Source organism: Pagrus pagrus (genome assembly GCF_965226575.1).
Source record: "Pagrus pagrus genome assembly, chromosome: 24".
Classification (NCBI taxonomy): domain Eukaryota; kingdom Metazoa; phylum Chordata; class Actinopteri; order Spariformes; family Sparidae; genus Pagrus; species Pagrus pagrus.
The window spans coordinates 11,266,555-11,292,085 of record NC_140206.1 but is presented as its reverse complement, the minus strand read 5'-3'; the positions used below and the strand labels follow the sequence as shown (position 1 = coordinate 11,292,085).

At 43.1% G+C, this 25,531-nt stretch overlaps 1 protein-coding gene across 3 annotated transcripts in view; it reads right to left on the bottom strand.

Moving 5' to 3' along the window:
* Positions 1-25,531, bottom strand: part of nbeal1 (neurobeachin-like 1) — a 41,620-nt gene that overhangs the window by 2,561 nt on the left and 13,528 nt on the right. Inside the window, exons 11-54 of one of the 3 annotated variants that reach the window (XM_084346794.1) lie at positions 23,743-23,829; positions 21,167-21,250; positions 20,863-20,961; positions 20,201-20,772; positions 19,977-20,109; positions 19,622-19,741; positions 19,065-19,374; positions 18,168-18,253; positions 17,889-17,978; positions 17,549-17,726; positions 17,306-17,439; positions 16,161-16,320; positions 15,377-15,479; positions 15,126-15,285; positions 13,930-14,088; positions 13,510-13,669; positions 13,188-13,276; positions 11,421-12,026; positions 10,365-10,540; positions 9,992-10,280; positions 9,599-9,907; positions 9,362-9,511; positions 9,124-9,281; positions 8,904-9,028; positions 7,465-7,591; positions 7,222-7,370; positions 6,997-7,130; positions 6,795-6,896; positions 6,216-6,311; positions 5,997-6,121; positions 5,702-5,842; positions 5,424-5,554; positions 4,988-5,097; positions 4,680-4,797; positions 4,320-4,417; positions 4,068-4,184; positions 3,892-3,981; positions 3,674-3,783; positions 3,397-3,569; positions 3,113-3,207; positions 2,635-2,751; positions 1,800-1,961; positions 1,429-1,577; positions 1,186-1,321 (exon numbers count right to left, since the gene is read on the bottom strand). In XM_084346794.1, coding sequence (XP_084202920.1) covers positions 1,186-1,321; positions 1,429-1,577; positions 1,800-1,961; positions 2,635-2,751; positions 3,113-3,207; positions 3,397-3,569; positions 3,674-3,783; positions 3,892-3,981; positions 4,068-4,184; positions 4,320-4,417; positions 4,680-4,797; positions 4,988-5,097; positions 5,424-5,554; positions 5,702-5,842; positions 5,997-6,121; positions 6,216-6,311; positions 6,795-6,896; positions 6,997-7,130; positions 7,222-7,370; positions 7,465-7,591; positions 8,904-9,028; positions 9,124-9,281; positions 9,362-9,511; positions 9,599-9,907; positions 9,992-10,280; positions 10,365-10,540; positions 11,421-12,026; positions 13,188-13,276; positions 13,510-13,669; positions 13,930-14,088; positions 15,126-15,285; positions 15,377-15,479; positions 16,161-16,320; positions 17,306-17,439; positions 17,549-17,726; positions 17,889-17,978; positions 18,168-18,253; positions 19,065-19,374; positions 19,622-19,741; positions 19,977-20,109; positions 20,201-20,772; positions 20,863-20,961; positions 21,167-21,250; positions 23,743-23,829 — 7,017 coding nt within the window. Of the gene's footprint in view, position 1; positions 1,322-1,428; positions 1,578-1,799; positions 1,962-2,634; positions 2,752-3,112; positions 3,208-3,396; positions 3,570-3,673; positions 3,784-3,891; positions 3,982-4,067; positions 4,185-4,319; positions 4,418-4,679; positions 4,798-4,987; positions 5,098-5,423; positions 5,555-5,701; positions 5,843-5,996; positions 6,122-6,215; positions 6,312-6,794; positions 6,897-6,996; positions 7,131-7,221; positions 7,371-7,464; positions 7,592-8,903; positions 9,029-9,123; positions 9,282-9,361; positions 9,512-9,598; positions 9,908-9,991; positions 10,281-10,364; positions 10,541-11,420; positions 12,027-13,187; positions 13,277-13,509; positions 13,670-13,929; positions 14,089-15,125; positions 15,286-15,376; positions 15,480-16,160; positions 16,321-17,305; positions 17,440-17,548; positions 17,727-17,888; positions 17,979-18,167; positions 18,254-19,064; positions 19,375-19,621; positions 19,742-19,976; positions 20,110-20,200; positions 20,773-20,862; positions 20,962-21,166; positions 21,251-23,742; positions 23,830-25,531 lie in introns of those variants that run through there. The other 2 variants (XM_084346795.1, XM_084346796.1) reach the window with 2 other exon arrangements.

Genomic DNA, 25,531 nt, shown 5'->3' with positions numbered 1-25,531 from the left:
AGAAAAGTGGAGGAAGAGGAAGAGGAGGAGGAGGAAGTGGGAGGGGGGGAGAGGGGAAAGAAAAGCATGAAGTCAAAGGAAACGAGGGGGGAAAAAAAGGAGGAGGGATATGATTCATGAGTGATTGATCAGTTCATTGGAGCTTGATTGACTTGTGAAGCTTGTGAGGCATTAAAGAATAAATCAAAGCTCGATTCACTTTGGTGAGTCAGTCTGAACAGAAAAGATGAAAAATAAAGGTGCGATGATCAAACTATTCAGAGGAAGACTGCCTGTATCAACCTCTGACAGCTACGCTACCACACTTTCTACATTATCAAAACATTTAAGTCTATCTTGGCGCAAGATTATTAGTTTGCATTATTAGATTGTAGCTACACTATCAATATGGCTTGAGTTTGCAGAAGCGTTAATTAGTGTTTGTTTCACAGCATATTTGTTATATTTGTAGAGTACACTCGAACACGGAACATAATGACACTTCAGGTAAACAGCAGGGGATGGAGTTTATCCCAGGTCAACGGCCAAATCAAGTCAAATATTGCACAGATGCCAAATATTTTGAAAAAACAAACCAACTGCATGAGGTAAACACAAGTCGTTTCATGTCACAGTTGTGGTTCTACTGGCCAGTTTCTTTTCAGCTGTGTGCTGAAGGAATGTGTTAAATCTGCGTGCCTCAGATGTAAATGTGTGTCTGTGTGTGTACCAGAACCAGAACATGTTTTTATTTTTTTTACCAACAAAGTGAGGACATTTTGGCCGGTCCTCACAACTTCTGTGTTTGTGTGTCTCTATGTTTGCGTGTGTGTGTGTTTTGTTTGGGAGGAATGAAGCCAAATGAGTGATTGTGGGCGACAACCATCCCTGAGAAGGAGAGGTGACTGTGTTGAAAAAGGTCTTTGAGGATACAGAGGCCAAGCATTGCAACATAGGTTTATATCTGTTTGTGTGTGCGTGTGTGTGTGTGTGTGTGTCAGATCTACAGCAATGGATGGAAGGGGACGAAGGGACTGGGAGCTGCTAAGGTTTGTGGGGGCCGGGAGAGGGGCTGAACACCAGCTGGTCGCGCTGGTGCAGCAGGCGGGTTGGCGAGCGAGCTCGGAGCGGGGCCAGCAGGGGGGAGGCCATGAGCGGCGATCCCTCCAGGCTCTGAGCGATGTAGTTCCTCAGCGAGTTCTTTACCTCCGCAGGTTTGCCCACGCCCACGATGATCAGCTTGCCGTCCTCCAGGCCCACCAGGACGTGGCTCTGCTCCTTGGTGACCGAGACGCAACGCACCGGCACCCGCATGGCCATAGGCTCTGTGCATAGAGACAGACTGCACAGGAGAAACATGTAAACATTAGTTTAAAATCCATCAGAACTATTCAGAAAATGGACGTGTACTCCATCTGATCATACGTTTGTTAGATAATGGGAATTTACCTGTAGAGGTCACGGATGGACAGGTATCCCTGCTCGCTGCCGATGACTACATACTCTCCTGAAACACACATATCAGTCACCTGCTCCATCAGAGGCTCACTGCAAAGGTGCTTCCCATTTACGGAGTACAGATGTAGAGCGTTTTTATCCTGGGAAGAGAAAAAAAAACATGTGAATAACATTTTTGAACATCAACATATCTAAAAATAAGTATTATTTTGGTGCATTCAGCAGTATATTTATCTATTTATCTTTCTATCAAGCATTCATTTATTAATTTCTTTAACTAGTTTTGATTTTGGCAGTTTCAGTCCTCCATATTTGGAGTCTATTTGCACGCAGTGTAAGTGAAAAAAAGACTGTGCCTGCACCTTGAGCTGTGCTTTGCCCTCCAGGCAGGTGTGCACCAGCAGGTGACCCTCCCAGGACACGGCCAGGTGGAGGATGGAGAGAGGCAGGGAGCTGTCGCATGGCGGCCGCAAGCAACGCATGTACTGACCCCGACGCACTGTGTGGATGATCACCGTCCCATCCTGGAAAACACAGACACAGTTTTTCATTCATTAATTGTGTTTCAGTGGTGGCAATTAAAAAACTTTAAGCTAAAACCTGCAAGTTATAACAAATAGTGCAATTTCCCTTGTGACAACACTCGCCAGGGTTCTCTGCTTTTTATAATGGGAATTGTGGATCAAACAATATTCATTTTCCATTCCATAACTAACAAAGATAAATCAATAACTCATTTAACAGAGAAATTAGTTCTTTTCCAGGTTAATTTAATGTAGCCTCCACGTATCTCCTCTAACTTGAAGGTAAAGCATACTTAAAATAAAAAGGAAGGTTCAGTCAGCTGTAAAATTATGCTGGAAAGTCTCAACATCCATTACATTTTCAGCATTATGACATAAACTGCAATTGTGTTGTTATTTTAGGCAGCGCTTAAACTGCAAGATTAAGATTGCATTTGAAATTACAATAATGCTAAAACCTTACAAATCGGTCTTCTGTTAAAGTCCAGTAATTCCACATATCCAGGCCACCGACTTCCCGTCTAAACCCCATTTTACAGCTCATTAACTCAGGATGTGGCTGAATACTATTTCCAATATCACACATGACTAAAACTAATTCTTTAAGTAACAATTTACATGTAGCAGCAGATACAGAGTCATTGTTGAGCTCCCAGTCTGTATGTGCTCTTACCCTTGATCCAGACACAGCCATGTCCAGCTCCGTACTGATACTGACACTGACCACCTCGTCCGTGTGTCCGTACAACACCTGAACTGGTTTGGGATAGAGACCCACAGGAGCTCCACCCTGCACAACAGAGCAAACAAACAGACTGAGGACAATGTGTCTGGTTGGAGGAAGTCACGACGAAGTCCAGAGACAAATTTTCAGGTTTCCAAATTTAGTGAAAACTTTAAATGAATAAAAACAAAAAAAAAAACCTTTGAAGCATCAAGACAAACAGCTGGTGGTGCTATTTCTCCAGTCGACTGCCATTAAACTACTGAAGAAGCCAGCGCAACATGATGATGTAATTTAAAGAGCACCGCTAAATATCACTAAATAATGAACATACAGGAATTATGTTTTGCTTCTACATGTTTCATGAAGTGAAATCTATTACTATATTTGCAGATCAGTATCTGTCATGGTGTATAAGCATCCTAACCTGCTGCAGAACCTGCCACACCATGCAGGTTGTGTCTCTGGAGCCGGAGATGAGGTGGATGCCGCAGTGGTCCGTTGACAAGCAGGTTACAATGTCTGAAGGAGAGAGGAACACACTGGCTGATTATTACAGGACATTTAAACACAGGGGACACAACCCTGAATCATAAACTGTAAATTTATCGCTTGATTTAACACACCAAGTTGCTGCCAGTACCCTGAGCTCTGTGCTTTATACTTATTTCCTGTCTAGAAATTAGGTGTGAAAGTGGGGTCCGTGTTTACCCATGTGTCGGATGTGCTGTCCCACAGTCTTGCCCTTAACCAGGGAGGTGACCCGGAGGCTGTTGTCCCAGTGGCCACCGCTGAAGAGCAACTTGCCATCGTGGGAGGCCACAAATAACCCAGCTGTGACCTCCACGCCGGGGGCGAAGGGTCCAGACAGGAAACGCTGGGTCCTATGAGGAGATGGCAAGAGGAAGACAGAGGAGAACAAGTTGGTACCACAGAGCAACTTTGCTGTTAATGTACTGATTTGCATGTGTACCGTGTGTGTTCTCACTTGATGTTGGAGACTGTGGGGTCCTTAATAAAGGTGAAGTAGTTGGAGATGTTCTTGTTGTAAGGCAGCCACCCGTGGGTCCCAACCAGGCAATTCTGACTTACTGTCACCTGGAGATTTGAAGACATTGCTGACTATCATCCATCCAATCATTCTTTTTGTTTACAACTTTCTTCTCCGATTTCATATTAATTATTAGTATCAGTGCTGAGGCTCACCATGGTGTCGGGGCTCCCCTGGGTGATGAAGGAATGGGACTGATTCTTTGGCACCACGGCTTTGACCAGCGGCACTTTGTCACTGATACCCTGCAACACGATGAGGGAGAAAATCAATTAGTTGGCGTTGTGTTTTAGTTTACAAGCTTTTGTAAGGTGAGGTAGGAAAATCAAACCTCGACAAAGAAGGACTTGAGGTCGCTGAGGTGTTCGAACATGCTGAGAGGACACGAGTCGAGCTGAGCCTTCCTCTTCTCCACTTCCTCCTGAGACAGTCGCACTGGATGGGGCTCCTGTGAAGTCATACACATACAAAAGTCTTAATCTGATCCATTCGCACACATTAAGAAACTTTATTACATTAGTCATTATAGGTTTCAGTCTTTTTGTTTACTTCTTTTGAAGCTAAATTGAGTGCGTGTCTGCACCTTGAGTAACTGGCACGGTGTCTGTCCAAAGTTGCTGATCATGCCTTCCACGGCTTTACGCTCCTTTTCATCAGTGATGGCGTCAAGATCCACCGCTCCTGCAACACCAAACCAATAACTCAGTCAACTTTCTCCTTTAGGAATTAACTGTAACATTTTAGTAATACAGTTTAGCACAATACCAACAAATCAGTATGCATTTGATGGTAAAATCCTCAATTATTTCCATTTCCACTTTTGTTCCTGAATACTTGGAACAACATGATTGTTGTTGTTAATCTATGTTCACATACTTTTGCATCTAATCTGTTGCTGAAAGCATTTTATACATACAGTACTGCAACCGTCCTGGATGCTTACCCTCATATGTGCAGTAGTAGAAGACGTTCAGGGCCTCCACAGCTGCAGGACCCCTCTGCTTGTAACCAAAGATCAGATCGATCCACTCGTGGAGGTGAGCTGATACGTACTCCGACTCCTAAGAGAAAAACACATACATGTTGTGGCTGTAAACCAGGCTTCGCAAAATACACATTAACACAATAAGTAACACAGAGATATGTAGCACAAAACTACATCTGTGTAAACAGACCAGACAGTAAACTGCTTTTTTTAAAATAACTTTTTTAAAGTCATATTACAGCAGTAGATTTAAAACTGCATCTCACCAGGGCTTTACGGTGCTTGTAAATGAAGTCCTCAGGGGACTTGGCCCATTTGGGCAGAACAACATCGTTTACCCTTTCCTTGGAGATCTGCAGGCGACCCAGATCAAAGCCTGCGGGACAGTAATAACAAAGGACAAGGGAACAGGAAGAGGGAAGCGAGATATAGAGAAAAAAGAAGAAGAAAGGGGTCAGATGATCAATTAAAAACACATTTATGATCATATTCAGAAAGAAACCCAAGTATCTTCTTTTCAAGTGTTTAATCCAGGGAATAAATTGTAATCTGCTCGGATACATATCTTTTAAATTATTTTTCAATGTATTTATTGAATGATTTGACAGCTCAGTGCTACCGGCTTTGCTTTAAGAAACTTTGATGATAGTAGTCAATAGTTTTTCTTACATTATATTCTAAACTATGAAATGGGTACCTCACCATTTTGGTTCTCAAGGAATTCTGGGAAGTAGAAGAACTCTGGGATGAGCTCTTTGACATCGTTAGGGTTGTCCATAAGGGTCTGCCATGTCGCAGGGATGGAGTGGAACTGGCGGTCGGCACAGTCGAACCTGAGCCCGGGCAGGATGACGGATTAATACAGAGAATACATACACGTCTAAATGCCAAACTATCAAAGCTGGAGACAAATGGAGGGAAAGTGGAAGTGTGGCTGTAACATGGGTCCAACTGCTTGTGCGAGTCTAACTGAGCCTTACCGTCCACTCTGCAGCTGGATGTGCAGGGCGGTGAAGGGCTCCACTCTGATCAGGTAGTGCATCACTCCAGCAGCGTTTGAGTAGTGGGTGCCATAGTGGAACCTGTCGATGGTGCCGGTCGGGTCCTCGAAACTTTCATACCTGATGGACACATTTTAACAATGAACTTGTGGTTTTCAGCAACGTGGCTCCATCCAGCTGCTGACACATTTTATAAACATCTGTTTTATTATGTTTAGTTTGTAAATTAATGAGAATAAAAAAAAAAACTGAATTGCGGACATATAAAACCCACTTCTCTCTAACAGCCTTGGCGTTTCGTTCATTAAGAACAGCCACTGGCTTTGACAGGTCCCTGAACACTCGAGGATCAGACAGGTCCAGCTCCTCTGAAGTGTAGTCGGCTAAAATCCAGGGAAACTGGTGAAACAAACACACACACAAAATTAGCTGATATATTAATATTCACCTTGTCACCACAGTTGCATAGTGATGTGTTCAATGAGAAACATACCACTGGATACTGAGCCAGGTTGTTGTACGTTCTGCCTGCGATCGTGTTCAGCTGCATCAAGTAGTCAAAGTTGGAGATCTCTCGGTTCACCCATTTCTGTGCAGAAACAGGAACAAGGAAGGAACAAAAGCCAGATTGTAAGAATTTAATTAATTTGTTTCCTACATTTATGAAAACCTTTGTATCTCAACAGTCATTTAACCAAACATTACACAAAAACAAGCTCAGAATGTGGTCTGATGTTTGAAACAGGTGTAAATATTGCTCAAATTTAAAAGAATGCTTTTTAAATTGATAAACAAATAAATAAAAATAAGAATCTCATTTACATATCTTATTTATAATAAGTGCAATCTGTGCATATACCTAAAAACAAGAGTAAGGGAGGCCATATTGAATCTTAAGAATCTAAAAGACAGACTGTTTGGATGACAAAAACTTTTCCAGTTCATTTTTTAGGGTATTTTTTCCTGTTGTGTCAATAAGATACCACCAGCTGACACCATGATGAGGCCAAATAATGTAGTCACTGTTATGTGTGTGACCGTTGAGGAGAGCTCTGCATTACTGTTTCCTGACCTGTGTGAGTCCCGAGGCTTTGAGGAGCTCCTGCGGTGATCTGGTCCCATAAAGGCTGAGCGATCGCAGCAACAACATGCGGCTGTAGACCTTGTTCCTCGTCTGTTAAGAAGAAAACACAATAATGTTATAATTTATTTAAAGAGGGGCTCAAATATTCTTTTCTGATCGTAGAAATGCATGTTAATTTGTGACGCATCACCTCCTTCTTGAAGTTGAGGAAGTAATTGGTCTGGTCGATGAGGAAGATCTCAAGAGCCGAGCGTCGCAGGTTGTAACGTCGCAGGTGGACCTCTCGGATCTGAGACAGGGGCCATTTGAAGTCGTGGCCCACTCCTTTGGGGAACAGGAAGGAGTTACGGTAACTAAACTTTTAGTTTTGTTTTATCCTGTATTTTCTCATCCATCTTTCTCACTAACTCCCCACCTTCTTCTTTCTCCTGACTGCTGTCGTAGAAGTAGATATGCTGGGTGGTGAGCTCCAGGCGCCCCGGCACCACATCCACCACCGTCACCAGCTCGCAGTCCTCCCACAGCACCAGCTTCTCCTTCTGGCCTGCCTCCTCTGCTTCAACTCTGCAGGACATAGACATAGAAAAAGATGCTGTAATTCTATGCATCTATTACACAAACACAGCAGTTTCTGTGGTTTTTATATTTGGCAACTGACTGGTTGTTGGCAGCAGCAGGGTCGTCTTCCGGCAGCTCCAGGATGTCGTCTTCCAGGTCGCTGACTTTAACCTGCTTCACGGCCTCCAGCAGCAGAGAGTCAGGGTTCACACGCTGCTGATGGACACCTGAGCAAAGCAAAAGAGACGGGAGATTATTAGGAAACGAGAGGAGGCATCCAGAGATGGTGCGGTGGTTAATATCATATGACAGCGCTGGAAATTAACTTCTTAGTACGCTTGTCAAGGGCTGACAAACTACAAAAACAATAAACTGTACCAGCCAAGAACATAGCACTGCGATTTGTTCCAGAAGCAGAAGATTTATAGTTTTAAACTTGCTCACAAGGCAGGAGAGAAACAAGTGAGAGAACAAGGTTTTGAGTGCACACACACACACTGCGTGGTTATTTCAGCACCTGCAAAACTCCTACTGGCTTGTGTTCATCTATTTTAAATATAAACACCTCCAATTCAGTGGGTGAACACACAGCAAAGTGCCAGACCTGTGGGAGGAATCCAGGCAGCAAAGTTAGCATCTTATTTAAAATAAATAAATAAATAAATAAATAAATAAATACTTGATATCATGGGGATTTCAATCCAGCATGCATAAGATTTCAGGTCAGTAAACTACACCTTGCAGGGCCTCCATGTCACCTGCTGTGAGATGAAAAAATACACCCAAATAGGTAGATAAGCTAATCATTAAAGTCTTACAGTGGTAAGATATCAAGAGAAGAGTCCCAGATACATTCAAAGTGTGTTGGTTTTTATTTTATTTATTCAGAAGCTAGAATAAAATTAAGTAAAATTGTTTTGGTTTCCATTCTCTTTCACACTTGCCTAGCGTAGGCCGTTTTCTCTCTCTTACTTTATAATAAGGCTTTTAATTTACTTTAATTTGTGAGGATAGCTAGAAAAGTGCAAACCCTCAGTCTAATAACTTTTATGTGGTTTAAGAGTAATTTTCTTGAGGGTGGAGTTTTAATCTGCCTATTTCAAGGAAGAGATATTCACAGGAGTTTGTCTCAAGACAGTGTACTGAGAGATGAGTGTCATTATGTATGTATTTGTCCTGTCTTGCTTCTGCAACACACTCGTCCTTGCACACTGGATCATCCTCCCCACAGAGAAGATGGGAGGGAAGGACATGAGTTCAGTTTAAAGAGGATTTTCAAGGTCAGTCCTATTTAATCTGTTTATCAAGGATGGCTTGATGAGTGTGCTCATGACATACTGTACACACACTTATCCCTCATCATCACATCCATTCACTGAACACATCTACTGGAGCTGAGCAGGTACCTTTTTGCTGTCAGAGACACTAATGTTCAGCTTTAAGGCCACAGGAGGATTAAATGTAGCACAAATATTTAAGCACACATTTAAGAGACATAGTTAGTCTGAAGTCACATAAACAAGGAAAAAAACATCTTACCTAGGTTGTCTCTCAGAGCACTGGCCTCTCGGTGTGGGTCAAAGTTGTAATTACGGACCAGCTTCAGTCTCATACGTGAGAAGTTCTCAGCACTGGACACCCTCCAGTGCATCTCATCCTGTTGCCTGTCAGAAATAATCACAAAACACATTTGTAATACTCCCCAAACCTGAATGTAACTGAATGTAATGTAGAGAAGGAAAGAAGTTGATATCAGTACCTGTCAGCCCAGGGCCCTCTCTCACACACCAGACCCCGGCGTGCTGCCTTCCACTGCCTGAGGGTGGCACTGTTCTGGCTGTGCTGCTGCTTCAACATGCTGTTGTAGCGGAGGTTCTCCTGGCGTCCTCGGCGCGTGAAAGGCTCCACAAATTGCTCCTGAGGGGAAATTAAAGAGCAGCGTTAGATAGTGGAAAAGAGGCTTTAGATATTCTCCATTTATTATTGATCCAACTGACCTGGAAGCGGATCTTGCTCTCACCCCTCTCCCTCTCTCGCTTATGCAGGCTGACCATGAAAGCCTCGTAGCACTCCTTCCAGTAGAGAGCCATGGTCTCATGACCCTGGCTGAATGTTTCGATTTCATACTGCTTCATGTACGGGATAATCTGAAGGCAAACAGAAGAACATGTTTCATTAAATGTGTATCTAATATGCTACAAAACTACCAGAGACTCTTAAGCTCAATCACATACATATTTGTCGAGGTAGACGCGCCACTCAGGTGAGTTGCAGTAAAGCTGGAAGTCCTCAAAGAAGGACGGGCTGCCGTTGGTGTCAGGCAGCTGGGGGAGGTGCAGCTCCATGTAAAGGAGGCGGTGCACTTTAGAGAGCAGTGTTCGCAGCAGGGGAACCAGGAAGGAGTACGTCTCCTCTGTTTGCTCCTTGACGGAGCGCCGCAGGATTCCCTCCACCTTACCTAGCAGGTAACAGGCCTCGTCCTGGCTGGACACCTCCTTTGTCTGCAGGATGCCGTTGAGCTTGGCGGTGGCCATGGCACACACCTGGGAATTCACAAAAGACTCAAAATTTACACATGAAAGAGTATAACAAGGGCAGAAATGGTGGCAAATAGGATAATATCTTACATCTGGATCCTCCTGAGCCATGAAGCCCAGTAGCAGTCTCAGTCCAACCTGAGAGAGCTGGAACCACTGGGTGCCAGACGAGTACCACACCATGAGGCTGTCCATCAGCGTCACGGTCTCCTCCAACACCTTCTCCGTCCACAGAGATGGATTGACCAGGCCCTCCGCCTGCAGGAAGTCTTGTACCATGTGAAGCAACCGCACTGCATTCTCCGTGTGCTGTGGCAACGTGGCAGCTGATGCCTCGCGGTTATCACTCACGGCCCACTCCAACATACGTTCCATAAGACTTAATGGAGAAAGACAGAGCGTTAGATCTTGTTAGCTGGTCCTGTTACGTTTTCAGCTGTCAGCAGTCAAATTGAGGACTGACCTGAGTTTGATTTGGTCGACAGGAAGCAGCAGCTCGTTGGCCGTTCCCAGTTTGGTGAGAGCTGAGAAGACCTGTCCACGCTCCAGCCACGCTGAATCATCTGAGCCCTCAACACCACGCCACATCACGCACAGCACGATCTCCAGCAGCATGGTGCACAGCTCCTCCTCTGCCCGCTAGAGGGCGACGTAACACCAAAGAGACAAAAACAGAGAGGGGTTATCTTTAGAGGAGAATAGATGAAATTTCATTGATTGCTGCAGCAGCAGGTAACAGGATACAGCAAGGAACAAACGAGGACATTGATAACAACATGTCACCAATAATTAGGACAATCTTAAAGTTCTCTGCTGTGCGTGCAGATACTATTACTAACACTTCTCAAAGGCTTATAAGAGCATGAGTTTTTGCGAGATCCCCCCAGTTCTGTCTTGAATGTAGATGATACTACATTTATACTGTTGGGCCAATCAAACGCTCTGTCACGTTCTGCGACTTATACTTGACAAACATGACATATTAAATGCTCTAACTGACAGGCTCCTGCTGCGGGAGGAGACAGGTTGTCTCTCCTCCACCTTTGCCCTTCAGTGACTCACTGAAATGACGAAAAGAAGCAGACTAGATGAAAGTAAGCTTTGGGCTCCCTGAGGTGTCGGTGACATTTCACCCAGTCGGAGTCGGAAGCTCTCGCTGTTTGAGTAGCATTAAGGCGAGCTCAGAATATTATGAAATAAAGACACCAGAATGTTCTTATTACCTGCTTATTTCTACTGGCTTTAAGAGACACTATTATAGGGCTTATTGTCCATCTAACAGCTAACAAAGACATAAAAGTGGGCTAACATTCCAGCTCTCATAAACAAACACAAGCCCACAAGGTAAATAGTATTTAGTTTTTGTCTTTTTCTGGGTTTGATGACAATAACAAAAACCAAATATTGTTATCTGGATCTTTTTATAAGCAACTGCCGTGAACAATTTAATGACAAAACTCTCAGTAATTTATCCTTTCTCTTAAACCATCGAAGCTTGATAGAAAGTTTTGCATCTCACCTCAGTGTTGTTGAAGGACTCCCCCAGAGAGATGTTGTCACTAAAAAGAAAACTGTCTTCAGTAAGGGAGGAAGTTGCATCTCGATCCGCGGAGCCCCCTGGGAAAGGCTTTGAGGTCTCCAGTGGCGACGGTGTGCTGGGCATGCTGCCAGGTGTCTGGCTGCCGCTCTCTCCGCCCTCGTAGGCCTGCAGATGGGACAGATCTAACGACAAGCCCCCCGACTTCCCCACCACCCAGGGCTTGACGTGAAGTTGTGGCTCGGTGGAGGCGGAGGAAGATGGCGTGTCCAGCAGCGAGATGACGTCTCCGTTCTCCAGGCTGTCCACAGAGCGAGTGTCGCCCATGCTGAGCCGGTCGTCCTCCAGCCGGTCCAGGCGAGTAGCGCTGCCTGCCCTTGCCTTCCTCTCCAGCGGCAGCTCCAGGCGGTTGCTGCTGCCGCCGCTGGGCCGGCTCAGGTCCAGGCTGCAGGTGCTGACGGTGTCGGTGCCCCGCAGTGGCAGGGACCCTTCACCCCGCAGGAAGAGTCGCATCAGAGTGTCCTGCCAACACTGCTGCCTTGAGATCTGGACGGCAGCATCCTGTTGGGATTGTAGCAGCTGGTACACCTGGAGACAGATGAGGAACAAGATTAAAGTTTGATTACACCTGCAGGGAAATTTAGTCTTTGGCATCAAGAGATAGAGGATGGACAAGAAAAACAATCTAAATCTTTCTTTCTCCAGTTGATGCTTTGAGTTGCTTTCTAACTGAATTACTTTGATCATTACTGCTTCCCGCCCTCAAATACAATTATTACAAACTCATATGGCATTATTAGTGTTTGAAATGATGAAGAGATTAAATATAAGAGATTAAAGAGTCACTTGAAACAAGACATGAGTAAGACAATCAGATATAAGAGAGTAGAGCTAATTGAGGGTATTAAATTGGCAAAAAAAAAAAGAAGATAAAAACTGATAGTTAGAACAAATCACTTTAAAGTTACAATTCTTGAGATTTTCATGAAATCAGTCAGTTTATTCATAGTTTGTATGGTCAGCAATTTTAAGCTAAAAGGCATTCAATATTTTTCCATCCAGTAATGAACTTTTTATATAAAGGTTTTTATTGTCAGTGGAGGAAATTGAGGTTGTGAAATTGAGGTATTCACAGGAAATGATGCATGCATGTAATATAGCCTTTCTGTTGGTAATTTTAATTCAGGAATATCAGCCTTTCTGTTTACTGTTACTCCTATTAGATTAGGAGGATTAAGCTACCGCTAAAGCTTACCCAACATTTCCTACTAGGTTGCATAACTCCAAGTCCTTTTAAAGTTAATCAATTATGCCAAGCAGTTGTGTGGAAAACTTAATACTCAATCTTAATATTGGCTTGGCTTGATGGAAATGATTGTATCATTTCTCTATTTAAAACAGCATGTTTGTCATGTATTTTTGACAAGAAGATGTTAAATTAGTTTTTATGGTAATAAACTGCACTTGTTGTTATTACTAGTAACTACAAGTCACTAAATCAACCAAGACTGAAATCTTGAGGAATAATTCATGAAAAATTAACAACTGTGTGTGTTTGTGAGGGGAATGGAAGGAAATAATAAACGAAGGTAAACAGGCATAACGAAGAGAACCAAAATAGCAAGTAATGTAGTAAGCATTCCTTGATAATAATCAATTGCTGAAACCTACAGTCATTTCCTGTGTCTGCTGTTATTCAATATATTTAACTTATAGTGTCTGCAGGTTTAAGTGCCGGTGTTTCCTCACCCTCTTGCAGACGATGAGGCGAACACTGGGTCCGGCCCGGTGGGTGAGCTGGACCAGAGACATCAGGTCCTTGTAGTTCACCACGGGATCTGTAGGTTTTACAGACAATTTAACATTTGTGCAGCTGTATATGGTATTGATTGGCACTTGTGCTAATGCTATCGTCTGGTTCTTTCCTAATGACAGACAGGGGAGCATTTTTGTCCACTGCCTTTGACATAAAGCTGAGTTTGATTGATCTGCACAAAGTATTGGTCAGACTGACTGAACAGCTACTGAGCAGTGTAAAACACATTTTTGCAATGTAAACAGAAGAGCAGACCTGTGTGGAGGACCTGGTTGAGGAGACAGCGGATCAGGGTGGGAGTGATGTGAAGTTCAGAGAATAGCAGCGATAGGCCGGCGTAGCCTGCCTCCCTCAGCCGCAGGCGCTGCTTATTCTTCTCATAGACGCGGTCGCAGCGCAACATGCGCTCAAACAACTGTGACGAGATGAAGAGAAAATAGAAAAATCAACCATTTTGATCACACCGTGTTTGCTATTTTTATAGTCTTACAATCAGTTTAATGATAGATGACCATGATTGATAACAATGTACACAGAGTTAATTCATATTTGACCTCTTCTGCAAGACATTAATGACATTTTAGGAATTCCAATACTAATTGTGACATTTTACCGCATTTATGATGCCAATAATTAAGCATTGCAGCTTTTACATAGCAGCAGGCTGTAACCCACCTTGAAGACGAGCTCTCGGAGCCGGTCTGAGTGCTTGTTATTGAGAAGGAGAGCGTAGCAGGAGTCGGCCGCCCCTGCCTCAAAGAGCAGCAGGAAGAGCTGGTCTCTGGCCGGGCTGCTCTGAAGGAGGCTGAGTAACAACTCCAGCAGGCCACACAACTGAAACACACACAACCACAACTATATTTACATTTACTCACTTTTACAGACTGCTTGTGTGGAAAGATTCAATTGTTTTGAGAACAAAATCATAGCACTGAAAGACAGCAAAGCAGCTTATTCTTGCAAATGTTTAATGATTGTGTTCTGATTAGGAGTGACGTTTTTACAGTTTTTACATAATTAATTAAGTATTTTGTTTGAACACTCTGTCTGGCTTAATGGATGGATAAATAGTATCAGAGAAATGGCAGATGCCAAGCAGCGGAGGAGGATCATGCGATTATATTGACCATATGTTCATTGAGGGTGACGTAAGCTTCCACATATACTGCTGCAGTGTAAGAGGATACACAAAGTGACAGACAAAATGAAAAACAAGACAGGACTATAAAAAGGAAGAGAGGTGGGGAGGAGGTGTGACAAGCGAAGGAAACGGTTTTCACAAAATATGTGACAAATGCTGAGCTCTGTGTAAACTTCTAGCAGGTGTTGGAGCTTTGAGAAAGACAGTCAAGAAATGAAGTGGTTTGTTGAACCGTCGCTGATGGATACTGCTTACAGAGAGGAAAAATAATGCAGAGAGACGGACAGAGAAAGGCTGGCAAGACAGCTGCCAGGCGGGAAATGAGCCGATAGCTTCCTGTGCAGGCATCCCTGCAGTAAGTCTCACAGGGGAACAGAAATCCTATAGTGAAAGGTCATCTTATTTTTCAATAAAATCCTCAAATAGCAGGAGTGGCTGGCATTAACCTGTTTCACAATATATAGGTCATCTGGCAAGCACACACAAGAGAGTATTGTGTTCCTCAATGGGGATAATCTTAATAGGCTACAGTATGATTTAGTACAACAGGATAAGCATGTGTAGAAAATGGATGGTTTAATACTATTCACATGCACATGATGAGAAGTTTCTACCTTTAAGATTTATTTTAAGATTGAAGGTCACTGTTTCCTTTTTTACTGCTGTGATGCTTCTTATTATGTATATATCTAAAAAACGACACCTCTTCAAAACAACCCGACCCCCTCACCTGGTCCTCCTCTCCAATGGCAGCGATATATCCCAGAATGCTGTGCATCTCCTCCTGCGACATCCCCTTGCTGATGTAGTACTTGACGAGGCCACAGAGAGACGCTCGGATTGTACGAATGTCATCCTCGCTCAGGTCACTCTCTTTGTTACTGTTCCTCCTAAAGTGCAGAGCAGATGGCAGTTATGATATGGGAGAAAGAGACTAAAAATGTACTGGAAGGGTATGAAGTTTGACGAATAGGATCTCACCCATAATAAAGGCGCACGGTGTCCAAAAGGAACTGAACTCCGTATTTTTTTCTGAACTGCTTCCTGTTATCTTTGATGACAGTGGACATGTACTGGATATGACCTTCATTGGGCGAAATACAAAAGCACAAGTCAGACCTGGTAACACTTTCAATCAGGGACACACACTCTATTATGCTTTGCACATGAAATGCAGCAGCATCACATCCAACAGCCATAAGGATGTATATTAGACTTGGATACATAGAAAAATAAAAATACGGGATTATTAACGGATTGTCCTTCATACAGTTAAAAGCAAAAACATGTACAGATACTTGGCTAACATAATTTGTAGTGAGTGACCAATTATAGTCCTGGCTGATTATCAATAATCTGTGTTTTGTCTATCCGATTGCTGTTAAAAACAAAACCAACAATAATCTAAATCTGCAAAGTAACTAGTAACAAAAGTAATCAAATAAATTAAAGTAAAAAAGATTATATATTTTTAAATCACACTTCTCTTCCCTCTCCTTTCTGTTCACACACTGTGTTGTCACTCATATGCATGCTGTACAAATTGACTAGTTAAAGGGAAAGCTCGACATTTTGAGTATTATGCTAATTTGCTTTCTTGCTGAGAGTTACAGAAGAAGATCCTTACCACTTTAATATCGGTTTGTTAAATAAGAAGCAAGAACCAGCACATAGTTAGCATTGCTTAGCATAAATAGCTAGCCTGGCCCTGTCCAGCTTAGGTTAAAAAAAATACAGAACAACAATACAGACACATAGATCTAACCTATTCGCAAGGGGAAGTCTCCTTTGTTCCAGATGTTGAAGTTGAACAGCAGATGCGTGTGAAGCTGCTGCAGCAGAGCCTGGTACTTCTCACACGTCACCTGCTCGATCAGAAGCTGCACGGCAACCAGAACGCTGACATCCACATGACCTGCTGGCAGCTAAAGAAAAACGATAGATTGTATTTTACTACTTTTAGTAATTAGTGCTGGCACACATGCAGTAAATAAACCCATAAAATGTGATAAAGCTTACTGGCAAACAAGTGTAAAATAACGTCTGACACCTACAACTCGCCTCCACAACACAGAACAAGGATCACGTTGGAATGGGGAAAGCATTAATGGTTTATTTGGACTTTTACATTTAAAGGGTGTGGTTACTTTGCTGAGAGCAACTAATTACTGCATCTAAGATATTTCTCTCTTATCTGGGTCTCTGTGGAGGCTTTCATTTTCCCATGCTGGTGTAAATGCTGATTCAGAGGTATTTCCACCGCCTGATAAACAAATAAATAAGTGAGGCATTTGCACCAGATAAAAGATAGAAGAGGAAAGAGAGCCAAGGATAAAAAAGAACTGAGCAATCAAGGGAAACAGACAGACACAAAGGAAAAGACAAACACAGACACACAGAACAAACACAGGGACAGACCTACGGACGGGGTGAGCGGCATTCACAATTCTCACGCCATGCGAGTCTCATGTAATAAAAAGCTATGCGTGGCTTGATGTGGGCTTGATGTCAGTCAGCAAAGATTCTTAATTGTCCCATTCAGAAACAAACTAATCCACTCTAAATTTGGAGAAAAACAAGAGGCTTATGTGGAGATCTTGCGTATTAATGCATTGTGTAAAACACCACTCTAGGTCACAGTCTTGCCTTCTTATTGTATAACTGCAGGAAGACGGAAACCACACGTCTGAAGGAAGAAGAAACTTTATACTCCTCAAAAACGAAAGCTGAAATTAATTAGTGTGACTCATACAGGATTAGTATTATGAGGTGACCCGTGATAATTAGGTGGCATGCAATGTAATAAGGTCCCCTAATAAGTATTCCATCAGTGTGATGCCCAAATTATGGACATGTTTTTTTAACATGTTTTGCTTTGTGTAAGTGAAGTAGACATAAACCAGGAGAGACCTTCTGCAGCAGTGCTCCCAGTGTAGCAACGCCATGTGAGTGGAGCAGATTCTCCTGGTTGATTGGGTGTCTCTGCAGGAAATGCTTCAGTACCAACAAGAAGGTGGCCACCAGATTCTTCTCCAGTCGTGCCTCTGAATAAAAAAAAACAAAAAAACAAAAATCCATTTGCTACCCCCTGATTACATTAAAGACAAACGAGGAAAAATAGAAATATATTGTTGCAGGTGGTGGCAAACACACCTGAAGCTCTGTTGGATGGGAGAATGACCCAGTCTCCATCGGCTGGCGTGGTCACATCAGGGGTGATGAAATCTGACCCAGCTGCTGGATCACTGGCCTGTTGATCAGGGGTCACCAGGGCCAACTGCTCCAGGATGGGGAAGAGCACCGTCAGGCCGCCCACACAGTTGATCATATCCTGTAACACACATAATCAAATACATATAAATATATATATATATATATATATATATATATATATACACACACACACACACACACACACACACACACACACACAGTGCATCCATGCAATTTATCCCTCTGAGCACAGAACAATTGAGTTAGATGTCACTCCCACCTTGATATCCCAGTTGACGACTTTATTCCCAGTCAGGCGTCCATGTAGCATGTTTGGGGACAGATCAAGACAGATGGGGTTCCTACATGCCTGTAGACAAAAATATCACATTTAGTTAACAGTTAGCAGATTTCCCTAAAATAGTTAATAGGATGGTGGTAAAAACATGTTTTTATCTTGATAGAATCATCCCCAAATTTCTACTCATTAAAGGAATTTCCTCATTCCCACAGCAGACAAACTACAAAAGAATGGCTGAAATTGCAGTAGTCTAATCACCTTGGGTGAGTAGTGCAGCAGTAACTTGGTTGAAAGGTCTCCAAATTCTGATTCCTGCGCTTTGAATGGGGAGATGCAGTTTGGACCTGTGTAGAAGACAGAAGGAGAGTTTAAGAAGGAGAAAGAGCCAACAAAATACATTCTTTACGGAACAGTCCACCTCAGAATGAAAAATACATATTTTTCCTCTTACCTCTAGTGTTCCTTCTCGTAGATTGTTTTGGTGTGAGTTGCTTTGTCTGCTAATGGAATTAGATGGCACTCGGCTTGTGGTGCTCAAAGCACCAAAACAATTTGAAAAATTCAACAGCAATGTCTCTTTCCAGAAATCATGACTCAGTTATTCTAACATAATCCACAGACCTTTTATGAGCAGTTTCTTGTCGAAACTGTTTTCCTTCTACCGAACTACACCTGCCAATCGTATCACCGCACAGAAGGAAGCGTACATCTACTAATGGACAACAGTTCAGCCGAGGAGGACGCCATTAACGTTTACATCCCCCACTGTCACTAGCATGAACCTCTTGACCATAACTAGATGTACATTTGCTTCGACACAGTGGTACGGTTAGTTAGTGTAGAAAGAAAACTGTCTCTAAGTGAAACTGCACACACAAGAATTGTGGATTATGTTGAGTAACTGGGTCATTATTATTTCTCAAGACAGAAACTGCTGTTGAGTCTTTCAAATAATTTTTTTGGCAACTTTGAGCACAAGCCACAAGTGCCATCTAGTTCCATTATATTTGAGAGAAGGCAACTCAAACCAAAAAATCTACAACTGGTAATAAAGAAAAATATGTATTTTTGATTTTGGGGTGAACTGTCCCTTGAGTTTATTTTGACTTTATGATACATAGTCTTCTTCCTCTCACGCCACCTCCCCCTGCTTACCAGCACTGCAGATGGCTTTTATGTGGTTAGGCTGCAGGGGTTCATGGAAGACCATGACGCTCCCCAGCTGGCCCTGCAAGGATGTAGGGCTTCCCCACTCGCTGTCCTGAGTCCCTGCAGAGATGAGCTTAGTCACAGACTCAGACTTCCCCCCAAGCAGGCCCCCCCAGGTCTGCGGCGACAGGATGCCACCCAGTGAGGAGCGAGTGGTCGGTGTGGTGGCAGAGGAGAAGGGAGGGTCTGGGATCTGGGAGGGCGGGGGAGTGGTGGTCCGGTGGCCCGCTGAGCCGATGCAGCAGGAGATGAAGGGCTGTGGGTGGGATAAGATAAAATACATGTGTTTGTCTTCATGATTAAGTTGAGATTTAGGACAGCTTCAAGGCCCACACAGCTGTTGTATAGTGAGTGTTAAAGCTCTCATGTGTTATTGCTACATTAAGTAGAAGTAATGATGTTGAAGCAAATTGCACTGAAGATTAACTGAATGAAATCACAAGCATTCAAATTGCCAAGAAGTCAATGAATTCCATTATTAACCACATGAGTGAAGGTCCCACCTCAGTCATGGTGGGGTACTTCAGGGGGGCAGACAGTTTCTGCTGTCCGTCCACATAAATGTAGACAAGACTCTGCCCAAACGGCCTCTTTCCAGGTACATGGACCACACCGATGCTGTGCTGTAAGCAGAAATTCAGACAGCATTTAGTCCCTTTTCATCCTCAGTGTCGCTTTCTTTAATCAGTCTACAAGACGTCAGGTTAAAAGGTGTTAATCTTCTAAATGTCGGGTACCATCAGTGATGCCAGACTTTAAGATGGTCTTGATTAGTTTTTAGCCTTACTGCGCTATGTTCTGTGTTTTTATTCAGCATTTTATTTACATCAACAACAGATGTTGTTAAAGCTGACTCACCCAGAGGGAGTCACAGAAGCAGTAGTCGGGCAGCATTACTGTGACGTACTCCTTCTTCGTGCATACAGCCACGACCAGCACCCCTGCTGAGCTGATGAAGGCCTCAAACCCCGTCCCTCCTGGTGTGAAAAAGCTGTACGAGATAATATATAAGCAAACGGTTTGAGTGAGCATTAGAGATTACTTTTGCAAAATTCTTTTTTCCATTTCTCTTTTCCTCTCACCTGTAGAGCTGCTTCCTCTTGTCCTTGCTGGGTGGACCCAACTGGTCCTGATCAAGTGACAACCAGGCGAGAAAGCTGAAGGCAGAGCCTGGCCAGCGCTGCACTGTTGGGACTACAATGCCGGCCATGCTGGGTGACAGGTCAAAGTACTGCATGGCACTTTCCAGACCCTGCTTCCGTACCATGGTCAGGAGCGCTTTCAAGGCAGGACCTACATGGGGGTGTGCTTGCGCAGACTCTGAAGGCCTGAGGAAGCGCAAGAAGCCAAGGAGTTCCCTGGCACTCAAGGACTGAGAGCCCAGTGAGCCCAGCAGCCCCAACAGGCTCTCGGCGCAAGCACGGTGTAGCCGTTGGTGGCGGTCCAGGGCAGCCAGTGCTCGCATGACCATGGCAGCGTTGACGCAGGTGGCACGGGTCTGTCGGTTTAGGCAGCTGAGGCGGCGGAGCCAGTCGGCCGTAAAAAGCTGCTGCTCCGATGAGTCCAGCTCTGGGAGCCACTGGACCAGCAGCAGCAGGGGCTCCACGTTACTGATGCCCAGGAGCCCCACTGAGGTGTGCTCACCCTCCACTGCCTACACCCAGACAGAGGAAAACACATAAACACCAACGTAGATAAAGACACAGATAAAGATACAACAAACACCAAAGACAATCTCTCTCACCATGTTCATCAGCTCCTTGAGAAGGTGCCGTGATGGCTGACCGAGTGAGGTGAGAACTTCATACAGGTGATTGTAACCAATCCTCTCCTTGAACACCTCCTGCAGGGGTGGTGGAAAAACATAAATGAAAATACAAATACAAAAAGCTACCAAGTTCTTCCTTTTTCATTATTATCACCATCCTTCAAAGTATGACTCTCAGCCTTAACAGATTAGGTAAAAGTCAATTTAAAAGTAGAGCTTTAGAATTCAGCAAAAGGAAATTATTGCTTTTAATTAACTGCGTGCATGTGTGTCCTTTTACCTTTGCAGCTGGTGATTTGTGCATCACTGTAGTCAGGGCTTTGATGGTCGCTACAGCGAGGGAGTCAAGTCGCCCTTGAAACACCTGCAGGAAAATCAGACGCGTCAGTCACTCATCACAGCCAATCAGTTGCTCTTTTAGTGGGCAGACGATGGAGTACCAGATGACTGGACACAAGTCAAATCTCCTCTTATTCCAGATGAATGTCTTAACACTTTTATAAGGTGACAAGCATGCATACAATTCAAAGCCACATTCATATTCAGGCTTATACCGCTTAAATGATAATGATCAACTTATTCAAAGCACTGAATACAACATGCATCACACTTGAATGAAAGGGAGGCTTAAGTCGATGTCTTCGAGTCTGATTCAATTAGTGTGTGCGTGAAAGTGTGAGTCAAATCATCGATGAAGGTTAGAACCCTTTTTGTCGCTGCAGTAGGAGCTGGCATCAAAGCTTGTACTGCAGATGCTACAGTGCAGATAAGTAAAGTGTCGTCTTTCTGCTCCCGGTTAAATAATCCTTTTAATAGCAAGATGATCCAACTGGAGCAGGAAGTTCTCAGGGCTTGGTAAAAAAAAAACAACAACAAACAAAAACAAGAAAAACACCCGCCTCCACACACAAACAGCCAAGGAGAAGTACCTCTCTTTTTCCTCATGTTCACAAAAAGCATGCAACCCATAAAACACAAGCCAAACCATGAAAAATACACACAAACACATCTCCATCCAGCTCCGTCCTGCTCATGTCCAATATGTTTCCAGATCAGTTAACGCTTTTTTGATCCTACAGAGAGTCTCGGACCAGCTGGAGAGGGACTGTGGTGAAAATTAAACACTTAAAGATCATTGTCACTGGGTCCAGATCACCTCAAACCACTGAACTCTGTGAGAACACACACCAGGCCAATGTGATAGCATTCCAGTGGGAACCATAATTTACCGCAGGGCAATGTGGAGGGGAAAGAGAGGGGAAGGGTGAGGGAACTGAAAATGGCAATAAAATAAATGAAGTGACATAGCTGTGAAAGAGGCAAAGTGGCCACTCCACAGCAAGGCGAACCATTGAGCACTTCGGTTCGATTCTGGTTTTGGAAACTCAATTTTGGTGTTTAATTACATGAGGATTACTTTTTAATCTCTCTGCTGTATATGAACTAAAAGCTGCTTTAACCTCAGGTGGCCGCGCCAACAAAAACTTGATGTGTAAAAACCTGCCGAGCAGGGTGCAGCATCTGCCCCTGCATCAGGTTACAGCTGTACAACAAGAAAGGCACAATGGTGTGTATGTGTTTGTGTGTGTGTGTGTGTGTGTGTGTGTCTCCACGTTGGTTCGTCCACCTGTATTTCACATTATCCAGATAAATGGAGGGATTATACCTTATGAAGGTGGCTCTGTGATTAGAAAACCACATAAAGAGTAGAAAGAGAGCTGGCATACCCTTAGGAGAACAGGTGACCTTTCTGTGCACATGAGATGATTCAGTGAGAGCTTTGACTTATAGTTGACACTACACCATTAAAAAAGACAGGCCTCAGACAGGCACTGTAGGTAGCAGCTGCATGTCTTCAGCTAAACAAAACGTACCCAGAGGGCAGTTATTAATAAAAAATAATGGCTTTTAAGTGTGGTAAAGACCACTGTTTTTCCCTTTTTCTTGCTGACTGATGCTTTACTTGCCACTAGCTGACTTGTTGCACTTGTTATAACCTGCTTAAAGCACCAGATGTAGATCAATAGCACTATTATGTCTGTTCCTTATATAGGAAGCTACAGCTAGCAGCCAGTTAGCTTGGTTCAGCATAGAGACTGGAAGCAGGAGAAGTTGTTCGTATCGTATCGCATCGCATCGTATCATACCGTATCATATCATACCGTATCATATTGTATCATGTTATATCATATCGTACTGTACTGCGATGTATAGTAACATATCGTATCTTATCATACTGGAATTCCCTACTTCAGGAAGTCGTTGCTCCCAGTGAAAGAGATACTTCTAGTAGGCAGCTTTGGCTACCGTTGGATAGAGCCAGGCTTGCTGTTTCCTTCTGTTTCTTTGTGCTAAGCTAAGCTAACTGTATGTAGACTTCGAAAGCGTATAAGCATATTTCCTAAAATGTTGTACTATTTCTTTCAGAAAGAGGTCAACAAACCTAAAATAATGAAACCAATCTCTGGCCTTGCTATAACTTTTGCTAAGCCACACATAAAACAGGCTGCTTCAGTTTGTGCAACAGGAAACAAAAGTGTTAATGTGAAAACCTTAAGCACAACCAACATGATGGTGTAACAGTTAGAATCTGCTCAATAAATAACACACACATGGACTAATAGTGTGTTGCCTGCCAGCACTCTGACAGTCCAATGACTCAGTGAGTTCTCTGTTGAGACATGATCCAATTAGAAATAATAATCTGGAACAAAGCAGTGTAGGTGTCTTGCTGTGGAGTGGCTCTGCTGAGGTGAAGGTGGTGGGATTTGGCAGCAGGTGAGGGCAAAGAGTCAGGTAAGTGGATGGTATTGGGGGGGTTCAGGTGAGTTAAAGTGGGGACTTTCTCGGCGGTACCTGCGTGTCCCTCTCTCCTGTCAGTAACCTGTTGTTGGTTATATCTTTCTGGTCCTTGTCTGCCGCCGTGCACCTAGCGTTAACCAGCTGACACACACAACAGGCAACATGTCAACATAGCATGTGAGGGAGGTTGACAAGAGAGAGAAAATGGAGATGAGGGAGAGTCAGAGGATGGTGCAAGGGGGGGAGGAAAGATGTTGTAAGTGGAGGAGAGGGTGAGAGGTTAAAGGCCTCAGCAGGGGTCACTGTGAGGAGGCGTGTTGGTGATCCAGCCTTGCTGTGGGGAGGGAAACATGCAAGGTGGGCAAAATGCTCTTGTTCTCACTGAACATGACATACAGGCTGACCAGACCTGGACAGTTATACATCCAAATTACATGTTAAATACCTGGGGCCATATTCACAAAAGACCCAAAGGCTAAAAGTAGTCCTGTTGTAACTTTAGGACACATACACTTTTGCTTTTGTATTATGGCTCTTAATGTAGCTCCTTTGTCTGAGAGAAGTTACCCCTAAGGCCTGCTCATACTCACTCAGCTGCTGGTGTTAATGTGGCTCATCGGGCCTGAGACAAATAACTTTTAAAAGCATATTCTGATGCCGCTGAGTCGATAGAGATTAATATAACTCAACGACAAGTCTAAACAATTAAATAACACTGGAGAGGATAGTTTGCACAACTCTACACTCCTGTGACTCTAGAAACAATCAGTTTGTAGCACTGATGAACTTAAAATATCTTAGCCACCATATAAAGTCTTCAACAAAACCAATTATATAAAAATAAAGTCTAAATCTCTGGATTTACAGTTAAAATTGGTCTATATGTAGAGCTACCCAATTAAAAGATGTACTTATCTAATTTAATTTGTTGGGCTCCTGTGTGTTAATGACAACTAATTCACTGACAAAGGCTGGTCACCTGCCAAGCATTCAGTCGAGACTTACTAGGTGAACATGATGTCACACATAGCAGCAGGGTCAAACCTTGTCTTTGCTTAGGAGTCTTTTGTTCTTTACTAAATAAAAAGGCTCTCAGCAGCTTTCTAAAAAGCTCTTAAGAGGAACTTTTAGTGCCTTTTAGGATGACTCCTACTGATGAGATCCTTTGTGAATACAGCCACAGAACTAAAGACAATTATTTGCCAAAGATGCAAATCATGAATCCAAGATATAACTCTATATCATAACACATTCATGTAAACACTGTATTTACTCAAGTACGTTTTTGAGGTACTGGTCATTTACTATTCCACTACATTTCATAGGGAAAATTTATACTTTCACTTGTTAGTATCAACAGTTACTACTTTACAGTGTAAGATTTTTCATTTAAAACATATGATTAACAAAAAATATGATGCACTGTTTATAAAGTGGCTTAAAAAGCTTCACCTCAACCAGCTACAACACTAAATGCTACTTTCAGTTAATATTGCTCATAATACTTCTGTACTTGAGTATTTTTAAATTTCGGTATTGCCACATCTGATAACTTTTTCCAAAACAGGAGAGTATATCTAAAATCTACTTTTCTACTTTATAGACTGAATAAAACACAACTGCTACTAACTACTAATTATTCATATTTTAGAATTGATAAGGTCTTCAAAATTCATAAACCTCCACATAAAAAAAAACAAAAATGCTGTTATCAGTATGTCACACTGATATCAGATTACAAATTCAAACAGCCTTAGGATCTAGTAGCAAGATATGATCAAATGCATTTAATAAGTTAGGAATAATGTTCAATTTGACCCAGTTCTGAGCTACAAACATGAGC